The sequence below is a fragment of the Mustelus asterias genome, unplaced genomic scaffold, assembly GCF_964213995.1.
Source record: "Mustelus asterias unplaced genomic scaffold, sMusAst1.hap1.1 HAP1_SCAFFOLD_2886, whole genome shotgun sequence".
Lineage (NCBI taxonomy): Eukaryota > Metazoa > Chordata > Chondrichthyes > Carcharhiniformes > Triakidae > Mustelus > Mustelus asterias.
The window spans coordinates 148-17,500 of record NW_027592831.1 but is presented as its reverse complement, the minus strand read 5'-3'; the positions used below and the strand labels follow the sequence as shown (position 1 = coordinate 17,500).

At 54.2% G+C, this 17,353-nt stretch overlaps 1 protein-coding gene across 1 annotated transcript in view; it reads right to left on the bottom strand.

Moving 5' to 3' along the window:
• LOC144490114 (uncharacterized) overlaps nucleotides 1-17,106 on the bottom strand; it is a 19,344-nt gene extending 2,238 nt beyond the window's left edge. Inside the window, exons 1-9 of the mRNA XM_078207924.1 lie at nucleotides 17,050-17,106; nucleotides 15,215-15,304; nucleotides 11,446-11,505; nucleotides 11,242-11,313; nucleotides 7,437-7,484; nucleotides 5,297-5,371; nucleotides 4,971-5,018; nucleotides 2,399-2,443; nucleotides 515-568 (exon numbers count right to left, since the gene is read on the bottom strand). Coding sequence (XP_078064050.1) covers nucleotides 515-568; nucleotides 2,399-2,443; nucleotides 4,971-5,018; nucleotides 5,297-5,371; nucleotides 7,437-7,484; nucleotides 11,242-11,313; nucleotides 11,446-11,449 — 346 coding nt within the window. The 5' untranslated portion in view covers nucleotides 11,450-11,505; nucleotides 15,215-15,304; nucleotides 17,050-17,106. The remainder of the gene's footprint in view (nucleotides 1-514; nucleotides 569-2,398; nucleotides 2,444-4,970; nucleotides 5,019-5,296; nucleotides 5,372-7,436; nucleotides 7,485-11,241; nucleotides 11,314-11,445; nucleotides 11,506-15,214; nucleotides 15,305-17,049) is intronic.
• Between the last annotated feature and the right edge of the window lie 247 nt (nucleotides 17,107-17,353).

Here is a 17,353-nt window from a genome sequence, read left to right as displayed (position 1 = left end):
TCCCTCAGCACTGACCCTCCCACAGTGCGGCGCTCCCTCAGCACTGACCCTCCCACAGTGCGGCGCTCCCTCAGCACTGACCCTCCCATAGTGCGGCGCTCCCTCAGCACTGACCCTCCCACAGTGCGGCGCTCCCTCAGCACTGACCCTCCCACAGTGCGGCGCTCCCTCAGCACTGACCCTCCCACAGTGCGGCGCTCCCTCAGCACTGACCCTCCCATAGTGCGGCGCTCCCTCAGCACTGACCCTCCCACAGTGCGGCGCTCCCTCAGCACTGACCCTCCCACAGTGCGGCGCTCCCTCAGCACTGACCCTCCCACAGTGCGGCGCTCCCTCAGCACTGACCCTCCCACAGTGCGGCGCTCCCTCAGCACCGACCCTCCCACAGTGCGGCACTCCCTCAGCACTGACCCTCCCACAGTGCGGCACTCCCTCAGCACTGACCCACAGTGCGGCGCTCCCTCAGCACCGACTCTCCAGGGCAATAACTGAGATGATGATTAAATAGACTCACCCCCATAACCGTTGCTGTAGTAACCATTCATGGGATATTTTCCTTCCTTAGCACCTGATTAGGAGGAAAAATGACCTCGTTACAGACTGAGAGAGTCACTCACACACTCTCTCACTCTCACGCACTCACTCTCTCTCTCTCATGCACTCACTCTCTCTCTCTCTCACGCACTCACTCTCTCTCTCTCTCACGCACTCACTCTCTCTCTCTCATGCACTCACTCTCTCTCTCACGCACTCACTCTCTCTCTCTCACGCACTCACTCTCTCTCTCTCACGCACTCATTCTCTCTCTCACGCACTCACTCTCTCTCTCACGCACTCACTCTCTCTCTCTCTCTCACGCACTCACTCTCTCTCTCTCACGCACTCACTCTCTCTCTCTCACGCACTCACTCTCTCTCTCTCACGCACCCACTCTCTCTCTCTCACGCACTCACTCTCTCTCTCTCACGCACTCACTCTCTCTCTCTCACGCACTCACTCTCTCTCTCTCACGCACTCACTCTCTCTCTCTCACGCACTCACTCTCTCTCTCTCACGCACTCACTCTCTCTCTCTCACGCACTCACTCTCTCTCTCTCACGCACTCACTCTCTCTCTCTCACGCACTCACTCTCTCTCTCTCACGCACTCACTCTCTCTCTCTCACGCACTCACTCTCTCTCTCTCTCACGCACTCACTCTCTCTCTCTCTCACGCACTCACTCTCTCTCTCTCTCACGCACTCACTCTCTCTCTCTCTCACGCACTCACTCTCTCTCTCTCTCACGCACTCACTCTCTCTCTCTCACGCACTCACTCTCTCTCTCTCACGCACTCACTCTCTCTCTCTCACGCACTCACTCTCTCTCTCTCACGCACTCACTCTCTCTCTCTCACGCACTCACTCTCTCTCTCTCACGCACTCACTCTCTCTCTCTCACACGCACGCACTCTCTCTCTCACACGCACGCACTCTCTCTCTCACACGCACGCACTCTCTCTCTCACACGCACGCACTCTCTCTCTCACACGCACGCACTCTCTCTCTCACACGCACGCACTCTCTCTCTCACGCGCACGCACTCTCTCTCTCACGCGCACGCACTCTCTCTCTCACGCGCACTCTCTCTCACACGCGCACTCTCTTTCACACGCGCACTCTCTCTCACACGCGCACTCTCTCTCACACGCGCACTCTCTCTCACACGCGCACTCTCTCTCACACACGCACTCTCTCTCACACACGCACTCTCTCTCACACACGCACTCTCTCTCACACACGCACTCTCTCTCACACACGCACTCTCTCTCACACACGCACTCTCTCTCACACACGCACTCTCTCTCACACACGCACTCTCTCTCACACACACTCTCTCTCACACACACTCTCTCTCACACACACTCTCTCTCACACACACTCTCTCTCACACACACACTCTCTCACACACTCTCTCTCACACACACTCTCTCTCACACACACTCTCTCTCACACACACTCTCTCTCACACACACTCTCTCTCACACACACTCTCTCTCACACACACTCTCTCTCACACACACTCTCTCTCGCAAACACTGTGACAAGTAGGCTTACATTAACACTGCAATGAAGTTACTGTGTAAATCCCCTAGTCGCCACACTCTGGCGCCTGTTCGGGTACACTGAGTGAGAATTTAGCATGGCCAATCCACCCTAACCAGCACGTCTTTCAGACTGTGGGAGGAAACCGGAGCACCCGGAGGAAACCCACGCAGACACGGGGAGAACGTGCAGACTCCGCACAGACAGTGACCCGAGCCGGGAATCGAACCCGGGTCCCTGGCGCTGTGAGGCAGCAGCGCTAACCCCACTGTGCTACCGTGCCCGTTCCTCCGTCTCTCCCTCTGTGTCACTCACCTAGTTGAACGGGTGCTGGGCCCATTCCGTACTGTCCGTAGCCCCCTGGAAATAGAAGGAAGGGTTCTGTCAGAGAGGTGGGGACAGCCTGGGACCCCCCCCCACCCCCCCGAACCCACCCCCGGGTCGAACACAGCTCCCACTTCCACCCCGTCTCCCCTCCCTCCCACTCTTACACAGCCTCTCTTGGGCAATGCACACAGTCGAATGGTCATATTCACCCTGTGGCCCTCATTGACTGGCCCAGAATTAATCCCCCCTCCCTCGGGAAGGGGCAGGGTGTGCCGCCGTCTTGAACCCACAGCGGTCCCAGTGTGTGTGTGGTGTCGGTACACCCACCAACGCCTCTACTTCCTCAGGAGACTAAGGAAATTGGGCATGTCAGCTCCGACTCTCACCAACTTTTACAGATGCCCCATAGAAAGCATTCTTTCTGGGTTGTATCACAGCTTGGTCTGGGGCTCCTGCTCTGCCCAAGACCGCAAGGAACTACAAAAGGGGTCGTGAATGTAGCCCAATCCCATCACCAGCCTCCCACCCATTGACTCTGTCTACACTTCCCGCTGCCTCGGGGGGAAAAGCAGCCGGCATAATTAAGGATCCCCCGACGCACCCCGGACATTCTCTCTTCCACCTTCTTCCGTCGGGGAAAAAGATACAAAAGTCTGAGGTCACGGACCAACCGACTCAGAGTCACAGAGGTTTACAGCATGGAAACAGGCCCTTCGGCCCAACTTGTCAATGCCACCCTTTTTTTTAAACCCCTAAGCTAATCCCAAATGCCCGCGTTTGCCCCATATCCCTCTATACCCATCTTACCCATGGAACTGTCTAAATACTTTTTAAAAGACAAAATTGTACCCGCCTCTACTACTACCTCTGGCAGCTCGTTCCAGACACTCACCACCCTCCGTGTGAAAAAATTGCCCCTCTGGACCCTTTTGTATCTCTCCCCTCTCACCTTAAACCTATGTCCTCTAGTTTTAGACTCCCCTACCTTTGGGAAAAGATATTGACTATCTACCTGATCTATGCCCCTCATTATTTTATAGACCTCTATAAGATCACCCCTCAGCCTCCTACGCTCCAGAGAAAAAAGTCCCAGTCTATCCAGCCTCTCCATATAACTCAAACCATCAAGTCCCGGTAGCATCCTAGTAAATCTTTTCTGCACTCTTTCCAGTTTAACAACATCCTTTCTATAATAGGGGTGACCAGAACTGTACACAGTATTCCAAGTGTGGCCTTACCAATGTCTTGTACAACTTCAACAAGATGTCCCAACTCCTGTATTCAATGTTCTGGCCGATGAAACCAAGCATGCCGAATGCCTTCTTCACCACTCTGTCCACCTGTGACTCCACTTTCAAGGAGCTATGAACCTGTACCCCAAGATCTCTTTGTTCTGTAACTCTCCCCAATCCATCACGCAAACCAGCCTCCCATCCATTGACTCTGTCTACACTTCCCGCTGCCTCGGGGAAAAGCAGCCGGCATAATTAAGGACCCCCCCCACACACCCCGGACATTCTCTCTTCCACCTTCTTCCGTTGGGAAAAAGGTACAAAAGTCTGAGGTCACGTACCGACCGACTCAAGAACAGCTTCTTCCCTGCTGCTTTTGAATGGACCGACCTCGCATTAAGTTGATCTTTCTCTGCACCCCGAGCTGTGACTGTAACGCTACATTCTGCACCCTCTCCTTTCCTTATCTATGAACGGTATGCTTTGTCTGTATAGCGCGCATGAAACAATACTTTTCACTGTATCCCAATACATGTGACATTAATAAATCAAATCAAATGTTGGCGACGGGCATTGCCTCGCCCTTGTGTATGTGGCACGAATGTTACTTGCCCCTGCAGTCTGGCTAGAATACAAGAGCAGGGATGGACTTCTGAGGCTGTATAAGGTTCTGGTCAGACCCCATTGGGAGCAGTTTTGGGCCCCGTATCTAAGGAAGGATGTGCCGGCCTTGGAAAGGGTCCAGAGGAGGTTCACAAGAATGATCCCTGGAATGAAGAGCTTGTCGTATGAGGAACGGTTGAGGACTCTGGGTCTGTACTCGTTGGAGTTTAGAAGGATGAGGGACGATCTTATTGAAACTTACAGGATACTGCGAGGCCTGGATAGAGTGGACGTGGAGAGGATGTTTCCACTAGTGGGAAAAACTAGAACCAGAGGGCACAACCTCAGGCTGAAGGGACGATTCTTTAAAACAGAGATGAGGAGGAATTTCTTCAGCCGGAGAGTGGTGAATGTGTGGAACTCTTTGCCGCAGAAGGCTGTGGAGGCTGGGTCATTGAGTGTCTTTAAGACAGAGATAGATAGGTTCTTGATTAATCGGGGATCAGGGGTTATGGGGAAAAGGCAGGAGAATGGGGATGGGAAAAATATCAGCCATGATTGAATGGGGGAGCAGACTCGATGGGCCGAGTGGCCTCATTCTGCTCCTATGTCTTATGGGACAGGGTTCAAGGGTCACACAGCTCGATCAGGGGTCAATAGGCCAGGTGGGGAGAAGGTTGCAATGTCTAATTGTCGAATGACCCCTCCAGAATTGACATCCTTACCAGCGGGTATCCCAGCGCCCAGGAACCCATTGCGGAGGCCACCATTGCCTGGAGGAGGGAGAGAGAGACAGAGAGGAACATGTTTAACAGAGACTCAGTGAGTACCCACCTCACCTCCTGCCCCCGTCCAGCCTCCCCCCCTTCACCCGACCCATTTCTCCCTCTCAAACAACAATCCAAATCCCTCTGTGGGAGCCTCGTACATCCACCGCGCACTCAGAGGCAATCATTCCAGATCCTACCCGCTCGCTGAGTGAGAAACCCTCTCCTCTTGCTGTACAGTGCGTAAGGATGTTCCCCCGTGGGTGTGGACACACAGAACTTACCGTATGTAACCGCAGAGAGGTCAGGAACCATCCTGCCCGCTTGCTGAGGCATCTCATAGGTCAGGGGACCTGTCCCTGAGGAGGGAGAAGGTTAAAGAACAAAGGTCACATAGCGAGAGAGATAGAGAGAGACCATCACACACAGAGTGGGACCGGGTGTCACAGTGCGTTAGATACACTGTCCTTTCCCCCTCTGGGACCGGGTGTCACAGTGCGTTAGATACACTGTCCTTTCCCCCTCTGGGACCGGGTGTCACAGTGCGTTAGATACACTGTCCTTTCCCCCCTCTGGGACCGGGTGTCACAGTGCGTTAGATACACTGTCCTTTCCCCCTCTGGGACCGGGTGTCACAGTGCGTTAGATACACTGTCCTTTCCCCCCTCTGGGACCGGGTGTCACAGTGCGTTAGATACACTGTCCTTTCCCCCTCTGGGACCGGGTGTCACAGTGTGTTAGATACACTGTCCTTTCCCCCTCTGGGACCGGGTGTCACAGTGCGTTAGATACACTGTCCTTTCCCCCTCTGGGACCGGGTGTCACAGTGCGTTAGATACACTGTCCTTTCCCCCTCTGGGACCGGGTGTCACAGTGCGTTAGATACACTGTCCTTTCCCCCTCTGGGACCGGGTGTCACAGTGCGTTAGATACACTGTCCTTTCCCCCCTCTGGGACCGGGTGTCACAGTGCGTTAGATACACTGTCCTTTCCCCCTCTGGGACCGGGTGTCACAGTGCGTTAGATACACTGTCCTTTCCCCCCTCTGGGACCGGGTGTCACAGTGCGTTAGATACACTGTCCTTTCCCCCTCTGGGACCGGGTGTCACAGTGTGTTAGATACACTGTCCTTTCCCCCTCTGGGACCGGGTGTCACAGTGCGTTAGATACACTGTCCTTTCCCCCTCTGGGACCGGGTGTCACAGTGCGTTAGATACACTGTCCCTTTACCCCCTCTGGGACCGGGTGTCACAGTGCGTTAGATACACTGTCCTTTCCCCCTCTGGGACCGGGTGTCACAGTGCGTTAGATACACTGTCCTTTCCCCCTCTGGGACCGGGTGTCACAGTGCGTTAGATACACTGTCCTTTCCCCCTCTGGGACCGGGTGTCACAGTGTGTTAGATACACTGTCCTTTCCCCCTCTGGGACCGGGTGTCACAGTGCGTTAGATACACTGTCCTTTCCCCCTCTGGGACCAGGTGTCACAGTGCGTTAGATACACTGTCCTTTCCCCCTCTGGGACCGGGTGTCACAGTGCGTTAGATACACTGTCCTTTCCCCCTCTGGGACCGGGTGTCACAGTGTGTTAGATACACTGTCCTTTCCCCCTCTGGGACCGGGTGTCACAGTGCGTTAGATACACTGTCCTTTCCCCCTCTGGGACCGGGTGTCACAGTGTGTTAGATACACTGTCCTTTCCCCCTCTGGGACCGGGTGTCACAGTGTGTTAGATACACTGTCCTTTCCCCCTCTGGGACCGGGTGTCACAGTGTGTTAGATACACTGTCCTTCCCCCTCTGGGACCGGGTGTCACAGTGCGTTAGATACACTGTCCTTTCCCCCTCTGGGACCGGGTGTCACAGTGCGTTAGATACACTGTCCTTTCCCCCTCTGGGACCGGGTGTCACAGTGCGTTAGATACACTGTCCTTTCCCCCCTCTGGGACCGGGTGTCACAGTGCATTAGATACACTGTCCTTTCCCCCTCTGGGACCGGGTGTCACAGTGCGTTAGATACACTGTCCTTTCCCCCCTCTGGGACCGGGTGTCACAGTGCATTAGATACACTGTCCTTTCCCCCTCTGGGACCGGGTGTCACAGTGCGTTAGATACACTGTCCTTTCCCCCTCTGGGACCGGGTGTCACAGTGCGTTAGATACACTGTCCTTTCCCCCTCTGGGACCGGGTGTCACAGTGCGTTAGATACACTGTCCTTTCCCCCCTCTGGGACCGGGTGTCACAGTGCCTTAGATGTACTGTCCTTTCCCCCTCTGGGACCGGGTGTCACAGTGCATTCGATCCACTGTCCTTTCCCCCCTCTGGGACCGGGTGTCACAGTGCATTCGATCCACTGTCCTTTCCCCCTCTGGGGGACCGAACATCGTTCGAAACATTGGGATGTGGAAGATTGTGTTCGAACTCACCTAGACCTGCTGGAACTAGCGGTTGGCCATTGTAGGGAAATCTCCCACCTACGGGAAATGAGACATATCCAATAAGTTTCGAAAATTCCTCAGCTCAGTGGAGGTGGAGTTTGGGGTGAGGGGGAATTTTGGATCTGGAATGTTTCCCAGCTCCCTCCGGTTCGGAAGGAACGGGGGTACTGCTGCTACTAGTGAGCAGAAGTGAACGGGAAGGTAATGCATTCTGGGAGGTCCCAATGCATGTAGGAATTATACAACAACTGGTAGAACCCTCAGGAGTATTGACAGGCAGAGGGATCTGGGTGTACAGGTACACAGGTCACTGAAAGTGGCAACACAGGTGGAGAAGGTAGTTAAGAAGGCACGTGGAATGGAGTGGACTTGGAGAGGCTGTTTTCACTAGTAGGAAAAACTAGAACCAGAGGGCACAACCTCAGGCTAAAGGGACGACTTGGGAGTCATTGTTCAAGATTCTCTTGAGGTTAACGTGCAGGTTCAGTCGGCAGTTAGGAAAGCAAACGCAATGTTAGCCTTCATGTCGAGAGGGCTAGAATACAAGAGCAGGAATGGACTTCTGAGGCTGTATAAGGTTCTGGTCAGACCCCATTGGGAGCAGTTCTGGGCCCCGTATCTAAGGAAGGATGTGCTGGGCCTTGGAAAGGGTCCAGAGGAGGTTCACAAGAATGATCCCTGGAATGAAGAGCTTGTCGTATGAGGAACGGGTTGAGGACTCTGGGTCTGTACTCGTTGGAGTTTAGAAGGATGGGGGGAGGGATCTTATTGAAACTTACAGGATACTGCGAGGCCTGGATAGAGTGGGCATGGAGAGGATGTTTCCACCAGTAGGAAAAACTAGAACCAGAGGGAACACAACCTCAGGCTAAAGGGACGATCCTTTAAAACAGAGATGAGGAGGAATTTCTTCAGCCAGAGAGTGGTGAATCTGTGGAACTCTTTGCCGCAGAAGGCTGTGGAGGCCAGGTCATTGAGTGTCTTTAAGACAGAGATAGATAGGTTCTTGATTAATAAGGGGATCGGGGGTTATGGGGAAAAGGCAGGAGAATGGGGATGAGAAAAATATCAGCCATGATTGAATGGGGGAGCAGACTCGATGGGCCGAGTGGCCTCACTCTGCTCCTATGTCTTATGGCGTGCTTGTCTTCATTGGCCGGGACATTGAGTGTAAAAATTGGCGTGTCTTGCTGCAGCTGTACAGAACCTTAGTTAGGCCTTATTTTGGAGTATTGTGGACATTTCTGGTCACCTCACGACCAGAAGGATGTGTAAGAGATGGAGAAAAGATTTACCAGGATGATAACCTGGTCTGGAGGGTATTGGCGACGAGGAGAGGTTGGATAAACTCACTGGAACAACGGAGGTTGAGGGGGTGAACTGATAGTGGTTTACAAGATTCTGAGGGACACGGACAGAGTGGATAGTCAGATGCTCCTTTCCTAGGGGAGAAAGGTCAAGTACGAGGGGACAGAGGTTTAAGGCGCGGGGCGAAAAGTTTAGAGTGAGGCAAGGTTTTTACACAGAGGGTGGGGAATGTCTGGCTGCCCCGAGGAGGTGATGGGGGCAGATACGATAGCGGAGCAGACTCGATGGGCCAAGTGGCCTCATTCTGTTCCGACGTCGTATGGTCTTCAGAGTTCTGGAGTATTAGTTCTGGGAGAGACCACCAACTCCCCCCTTCGTAACCCCAGGGAGAATGAGGACGGAGTGTACTGATCCAGAGAGGGCTAGGAGGGACATCAGATGGGCAGAATGGCCTCCTTCCGCATGAACCCCGTTACCAGCAGACGTCGGGGGGGGAGCGGGTGCGCGCTCCCTTGCCTGAGGGGGAATGGAACGTCGGTGGACTATTCGACCAGGGGAGTGCGAGAAAAGGAGGATGATATAGGGACCCTGGGGAGGGGGTGGGAATCGGGGGGGGGGGGGGGGGGGGGGGGAGGGAGGGAGGTAATAAATGCAGTGTGAGGCGGGGTTAGTTAGGGACAGAGGGAGAAAGGAACAATGTTCGGGGAGAGCAAAAAGGCTGATGATGTCCACGACGCACACTACAGTTCACCAGTGCTATCTCCGAGCATGGCGGGTGTACCTAAAGCCCCGGCCTTGTCAACAGGCGCTGGAGACCCCACGGCTTGTGAGGCGTACGGGAGCTCGGGGCTACCACCTAGAGTGGGAGAAAGAGTCACGTGGAAAAGTCATCACAACAGGGTTAGATACAGAGTAAAGCTCCCTCTACACTGTCCCCCATCAAACACTCCCAGGACAGGTACAGCACGGGGTTAGATACAGAGTAAAGCTCCCTCTACACTGTCCCCCATCAAACACTCCCAGGACAGGGACAGCACGGGGTTAGATACAGAGTAAAGCTCCCTCTACACTGTCCCCCATCAAACACTCCCAGGACAGGTACAGCACGGGGTTAGATACAGAGTAAAGCTCCCTCTACACTGTCCCCATCAAACACTCCCAGGACAGGTACAGCACGGGGTTAGATACAGAGTAAAGCTCCCTCTACACTGTCCCCCATCAAACACTCCCAGGACAGGTACAGCACGGGGGTTAGATACAGAGTAAAGCTCCCTCTACACTGTCCCCCATCAAACACTCCCAGGACAGGTACAGCACGGGGTTAGATACAGAGTAAAGCTCCCTCTACACTGTCCCCATCAAACACTCCCAGGACAGGTACAGCACGGGGTTAGATACAGAGTAAAGCTCCCTCTACACTGTCCCCCATCAAACACTCCCAGGACAGGTACAGCACGGGGTTAGATACAGAGTAAAGCTCCCTCTACACTGTCCCCATCAAACACTCCCAGGACAGGTACAGCACGGGGTTAGATACAGAGTAAAGCTCCCTCTACACTGTCCCCCATCAAACACTCCCAGGACAGGTACAGCACGGGGTTAGATACAGAGTAAAGCTCCCTCTACACTGTCCCCATCAAACACTCCCAGGACAGGTACAGCACGGGGTTAGATACAGAGTAAAGCTCCCTCTACACTGTCCCCATCAAACACTCCCAGGACAGGTACAGCACGGGGGTTAGATATAGAGTAAAGCTCCCTCTACACTGTCCCGCATCAAACACTCCCAGGACAGGTACAGCACGGGGTTAGATACAGAGTAAAGCTCCCTCTACACTGTCCCCATCAAACACTCCCAGGACAGGTACAGCACGGGGTTAGATACAGAGTAAAGCTCCCTCTACACTGTCCCCATCAAACACTCCCAGGACAGGTACAGCACGGGGTTAGATCCAGAGTAAAGCTCCCTCTACACTGTCCCCCATCAAACACTCCCAGGACAGGTACAGCACGGGGTTAGATACAGAGTAAAGCTCCCTCTACACTGCCCCCCATCAAACACTCCCAGGACAGGTACAGCACGGGGTTAGATACAGAGTAAAGCTCCCTCTACACTGGCCCCCATCAAACACTCCCAGGACAGGTACAGCACGGGGTTAGATACAGAGTAAAGCTCCCTCTACACTGTCCCCCATCAAACACTCCCAGGACAGATACAGCACGGGGTTCGATACAGAGTAAAGCTCCCTCTACACTGTCCCCATCAAACACTCCCAGGACAGGTACAGCACGGGGTTAGATCCAGAGTAAAGCTCCCTCTACACTGTCCCCCATCAAACACTCCCAGGACAGGTACAGCACGGGGTTAGATACAGAGTAAAGCTCCCTCTACACTGTCCCCCATCAAACACTCCCAGGACAGGTACAGCACGGGGTTAGACACAGAGCAAATGTGGGATCTTGCTGTGCGACTATGAGTGCCTACCATATTTAGCTGCAGTGGCATCCAATGCTTGGCCGTTGCGTAAACCCTGCTGGGCCCCATAAAGATCCTGTCCTAGATTGAGAATTGGAAAGGGTTTTTAGAATGTATCCGGATCCAGGGAGGTGTGGGAGGGGATTGCATGTGTGGGGCTGGGTTTGGTTGTTAGTCCGACACCCACTTTCCGATATCTCCGCGAATCCTTACCCATGTCTTTCCCTGGTTTGAGTCCGTAAGGTGCCCCGTCAGCCAATACGCTCGGATAGCCTGGAAGAGAGAACAGAGATTGCCCCTTTTGCTCATCTGTTGTTTAACTCCCGGTCTACCCCCTCCCGCACCTCATTCCCCCCTCCTCACCCCCCCACCCATGGGATCCTGTGTCAGAGGGTCTTCCCGTCTCCCCGGGGGTCAAGGCGTCGTCAAATAGTATCTCGCTGAATTGTCCCTTGTCTCGATGTGGGCCTGGAGTCACGTGGAGCCAGGGGAAGAACGGCCTTCCTGTGGCGTACCGGGTGGCTTATCACGAAAGTCGATGATGGACCCACAGCCGTCGTTAGGGAGATTACCTCGGGGGAAATGCTGCAGGGGTTCTGTGCTTCTGGGGGCGGTTGATCCTTGGATCACCTCTTCATTTGCTTTCTTATGAGTGTCACGAGTTGGCTTACATCGAGTCTGCGCTGACCATAATCCCACCCAGGCCCTATCCACATAACCCCATGCATTTACCCGAGCTAGTCCCCCTGGCACTAAGGGGCAATTTATCATGGCCAATCCACCCTAACCTACACATCTTTGGACACTAAGGGACAATTTAGCATGGCCAATCCCCCTAACCTACACATCTTTGGACACTAAGGGACAATTTAGCATGGCCAATCCCCCTAACCTACACATCTTTGGACACTAAGGGGCAATTTAGCATGGCCAATCCCCCTAACGTACACATCTTTGGACACTAAGGGACAATTTAGCATGGCCAATCCACCCTAACCTACACATCTTTGGACACTAAGGGGCAATTTAGCATGGCCAATCCCCCTAACCTACACATCTTTGGACACTAAGGGACAATTTAGCATGGCCAATCCATCTAACCTACACATCTTTGGACACTAAGGGGCAATTTAGCATGGCCAATCCCCCTAACCTACACATCTTTGGACACTAAGGGGCAATTTAGCATGGCCAATCCACCCAACCCGCACATCTTTGGACACTAAGGGACAATTTAGCATGGCCAATCCACCTAACCTACACATCTTTGGACACTAAGGGGCAATTTAGCACGGCCAATCCCCCTAACCTACACATCCTTAGACACTAAGGGGCAATTTAGCATGGCCAATCCACCCAACCCGCACATCTTTGGACACTAGGGTACAATTTAGCATGGCCAATCCACCTAACCTACACATCTTTGGACACTAAGGGACAATTTAGCATGGCCAATCCACCTAACCCGCACATCTTCGGAGTGTGGGAGGAAACCGGAGCTCGGAGAGGGTTTAAAAGTTAATGTTTATTTACTCGTCACAAGTAAGGCTTACATTAACACTGCAATGAAGTTACTGTGAAAATCCCCTAGTTGCCACACTCCGGCGCCTGCTCGGGTACACTAAGGGAGAATTTAGCACGGCCAATGCACCCTAACCCGCACGTCTTTCGGACTGTGTGAGGAAACTGGAGCACCCGGAGGAAACCCACGCAGACACGGGGAGAATGTGCAGACTCCGCACAGACAGTGACCCGAGCCGGGAATTGAACCCGGGTCCCTGGAGCTGTGAGGCAGCAGTGCTGACCCGCTGTGCGACTACAGTAGTAGGGAGGTTATACTTCAGTTCTACAGGAGGTTGGTAAGACCACATCTGAAGTATTGTACTGTTCATAGAGTACAGAGGGGAGAAGGAAAGGAGAGGGTGCAGAATGTAGCGTTACAGTCACAGCTCGGGTGCAGAGAAAGGTCAGCCTAACATGAGGTAGGTCCATTCAAAAGTCTGACAGCAGCAGGGAAGAAGCGGCAAGGTGGCACAGTGGGTTAGCGCTGCTGCCTCACAGCGCCAGGGACCCGGGTTCGATTCCCGGCCTCGGGTCACTGTCTGTGTGGAGTTTGCACGTTCTCCCCGTGTCTGCGTGGGTTTCCTCCCATAGTCCGAAAGATGTGTAGGTTAGGTGGATTAGCCTGCTAAATTGCCCCTTAGTGTCCAAAGATGTGTAGGTTAGGGGGATTGGCCATGCTAAATTGCCCCTTAGTGTCCAAAGATGTGTAGGTTAGGTGGATTGGCCGTGCTAAATTGTCCCTTAGTGTCCAAAGATGTGTAGGTTAGGTGGATTGGCCGTGCTAAATTGTCCCTTAGTGTCCAAAGATGTGTAGGTTAGGTGGATTGGCCGTGCTAAATTGTCCCTTAGTGTCCAAAGATGTGTAGGTTAGGTGGATTGGCCGTGCTAAATTGTCCCTTAGTGTCCAAAGATGTGCAGGTTAGGTGGATTGGCCATGCTAAATTGCCCCTTAGTGTCCAAAGATGTGTAGGTTAGGGGGATTGGCCATGCTAAATTGTCCCTTAGTGTCCAAAGATGTGTAGGTTAGGTGGATTGGCCATGCTAAATTGTCCCTTAGTGTCCAAAGATGTGTAGGTTAGGTGGATTGGCCATGCTAAATTGCCCCTTAGTGTCCAAAGATGTGTAGGTTAGGTGGATTGGCCGTGCTAAATTGTCCCTTAGTGTCCAAAGATGTGTAGGTTAGGTGGATTAGCCATGCTAAATTGCCCCTTAGTGTCCAAAGATGTGTAGGTTAGGGGGATTGGCCATGCTAAATTGTCCCTTAGTGTCCAAAGATGTGTAGGTTAGGTGGATTGGCCATGCTAAATTGTCCCTTAGTGTCCAAAGATGTGTAGGTTAGGTGGATTGGCCATGCTAAATTGCCCCTTAGTGTCCAAAGATGTGTAGGTTAGGTGGATTGGCCATGCTAAATTGTCCCTTAGTGTCCAAAGATGTGTAGGTTAGGTGGATTAGCCATGCTAAATTGCCCCTTAGTGTCCAAAGATGTGTAGGTTAGGGGGATTGGCCATGCTAAATTGTCCCTTAGTGTCCAAAGATGTGTAGGTTAGGTGGATTGGCCATGCTAAATTGCCTCTTAGTGTCCAAAGATGTGTAGGTTAGGGGGATTGGCCGTGCTAAATTGTCCCTTAGTGTCCAAAGATGTGTAGGTTCGGGGGATTGGCCATGCTAAATTGCCTCTTAGTGTCCAAAGATGTGTAGGTTAGGGGGATTGGCCATGCCAAATTGGCCCTTAGTGTCAAGGGGACTAGCTATGCTAAATGCATGGGGTTATGTGGATAGGGCCTGGGTGGGATTGTGGTCGGTGCAGACTCGATGGGCCAAATGGCCTGCTTCTCTACTGTCGGGGATTCTATGATTCCAAGAAGCTGTTCTTGAGTCGGTTGGTTCGTGACCTCAGACTTTTGTATCTTTTTCCTGACGGAAGAAGGTGGAAGAGAGAATGTCCGGGGTGCGTGGGGGGGGGATCCTTAATTATGCCGGCTGCTTTTCCCCCGAGGCAGCGGGAAGTGTCGACAGAGTCAATGGGTGGGAGGCTGGTGATGGGATTGGGCTACATTCACGACCCCTTTTGTAGTTCCTTGCGGTCTTGGGCAGAGCAGGAGCCCCAGACCAAGCTGTGATACAACCCAGAAAGGATGCTTTCTATGGGGCATCTGTACAAAAATGGATGAGAGTCCTTTAGGGAAGGAAATCTGCCGTCCTTACCCGGTCTGGCCTCCACGTGACTCCAGTCCCCAGTCCGAGCGAGGGGCCTGAATCCTATTTGGAGCCCCCTCCCCCTCAGTTTCTTTTCACCCCCAACACGTCCCTTCGAGACCACAACATGGAGTTCGGACAATGCAAACATGGCCGCCCCTCCCCTCCGCTCCCGCCGCACCCCACGCCCTCCCACCCTCGAACCGCAGCGCCGCATCCTCACCGTTGCCGTATCCGACAGCCGCTTGGACTCCTGGGAAGGTCCCCCCTCCTGGGTAGGCCACTGCGCCTGGAACTGGGCCGACTCCGTAACCTAGAGCAACAGGAAGAAGAGGGCCGATTGGTTGGCAAAGTGAGGCTCCGATTGGGGAGACGGTTGCTGATCCCTCAACTCCCCCCCCCGGCACTCTCCCCGTATCCACTCGATTCCCCCCCCCCGCCGCACTCTCCCGTATCCCCTCGATTCCCCCTCCCTCCCCCCCGCACTCTCCCCGTATCCCCTCGATTCCCCCTCGCTCCCCCCGCACTCTCCCCGTATCCCCTCGATTCCCCCTCCCTCCCCCCGCACTCTCCCCGTATCCCCTCGATTCCCCCTCCCTCCCCCCGCACTCTCCCCGTATCCCCTCGATTCCCCCTCCCTCCCCCCGTATCCCCTCTATTCCCCCTCCCTCCCCCCCGCACTCTCCCCGTATCCCCTCGATTCCCCCTCCCTCCCCCCGCACTCTCCCCGTATCCCCTCGATTCCCCCTCCCTTCCCCCGCACTCTCCCCGTATCCCCTCGATTCCCCCCCCCCGCACTCTCCCCGTATCCCCTCGACTCCCCCTCCCTCCCCCGGACTCTCCCCTCGATTCCCCCTCCCTCCCCCCGCACTCTCCCCGTATCCCCTCGATTCCCCCTCCCTCCCCCGCACTCTCCCCGTATCCCCTCGATTTCCGCTCCCTCCCCCCGCTCTCTCCCCATATCCCCTTGATTCCCCCTCCCTCCCCCCGCACTCTCCCCGTATCCCCTCGATTTCCCCCTCCCTCCCCCCGCACTCTCCCCTCGATTCCCCCTCCCTCCCCCCGCTCTCTCCCCGTATCCCCTCGATTCCCCCTCCCTGTCCCCCCGCACTCTCCCCGTATCCCCTCGATTCCCCCTCCCTCCCCCCGCACTCTCCCCGTATCCCCTCGATTCCCCCTCCCTCCCCCCGCACTCTCCCCGTATCCCCTCGATTCCCCCTCCCTCCCCCCGCACTCTCCCCATATCCTCTCGATTCCTCCTCCCTTCCCCCTGCACTCTCCCCGTATCCCCTCGATTCCCCCTCCCTCCCCCTACACTCTCCCATATCCCCCCGATTCCCCCTTCCCCCAACTCGCACTCTCCCCGTATTCCCATGCGGGCAATCGGGAATGGGTTCAGGGGCCTTGGGCCTAGTCCGAAGGCTCGAAACTATGTCAAGTGCCAAGGGGTAGTTCCAGGATTGAGGCCTATATCTGGGGTCAAAGCCTCTATCCAGGGCCCGGGTCTAGTTCTGGGATTGAGGCCTAGTTGCAAGAATGAAGCCTAGTTTTAGTTTCAAGGCCTAGTTCTAGGATTGAGGCCTAGTTGCAGGGATGAAGCCTAGTTTCAGTGTCAAGGTCTAGTTCTCAGATTGAGGCCGAGTTGTAGGGACGAAGCCTCATTTCCGTCTCAAGGCTTAGTTCTGGAATTGAGGCCTAGTTGCAGGGACAAAGCCTAGTTTTAATGTCAAGGCCCAGATCTGGGATCGAAGCCTAGTTTTAGTGTCAAGGCCTCGTTCTGGGATTGAGGCCTTGTTACAAGGATGAAGGCTCGCTTTGGTGTCAAAGACTAGTTCTGGGATTGAAGCCTAGTTCCAGGGGCCTAGGCCTGTAGGTGAAGGGCCAGACCAGCTAAGATGCAAGAATGTGTTTGAGGGGCTGAATGGCCTTCTTCCAGCTGCTCCTCACACGATGGTTTCAGGGTAAAAGATCCCCTTTCCCTTCCCCGCCCTCCCTGGGAAGGCCCAGAGGGGTCACAGCAAACGGAGAGAGAGGAGTCAGGAAGGGAGAGAATCTTACCTGCAGGCCCCAGGCCTTTCCCACCAGCTCCTGTTTGTAAACCCGCTCCTAGGGCAGAGAGAGAGGGAGAGAGTGAGAGAGAGTGTGTAAGAGAGAGTGTGTGAGAGAGAGAGTGTGAGAGAGAGAGTGTGTGTGAGAGAGTGTGTGAGAGAGAGTGTGTGAGAGAGAGTGTGTGTGAGAGAGTGTGTGAGAGATAGTGTGTGTGAGAGAGAGTGTGTGAGAGAGAGTGTGTGAGAGAGAGGGAGAGACAGAGAGAGATTTTGATTTGATTTATTAATGTCACATGTACTGGGAGACAGTGAAA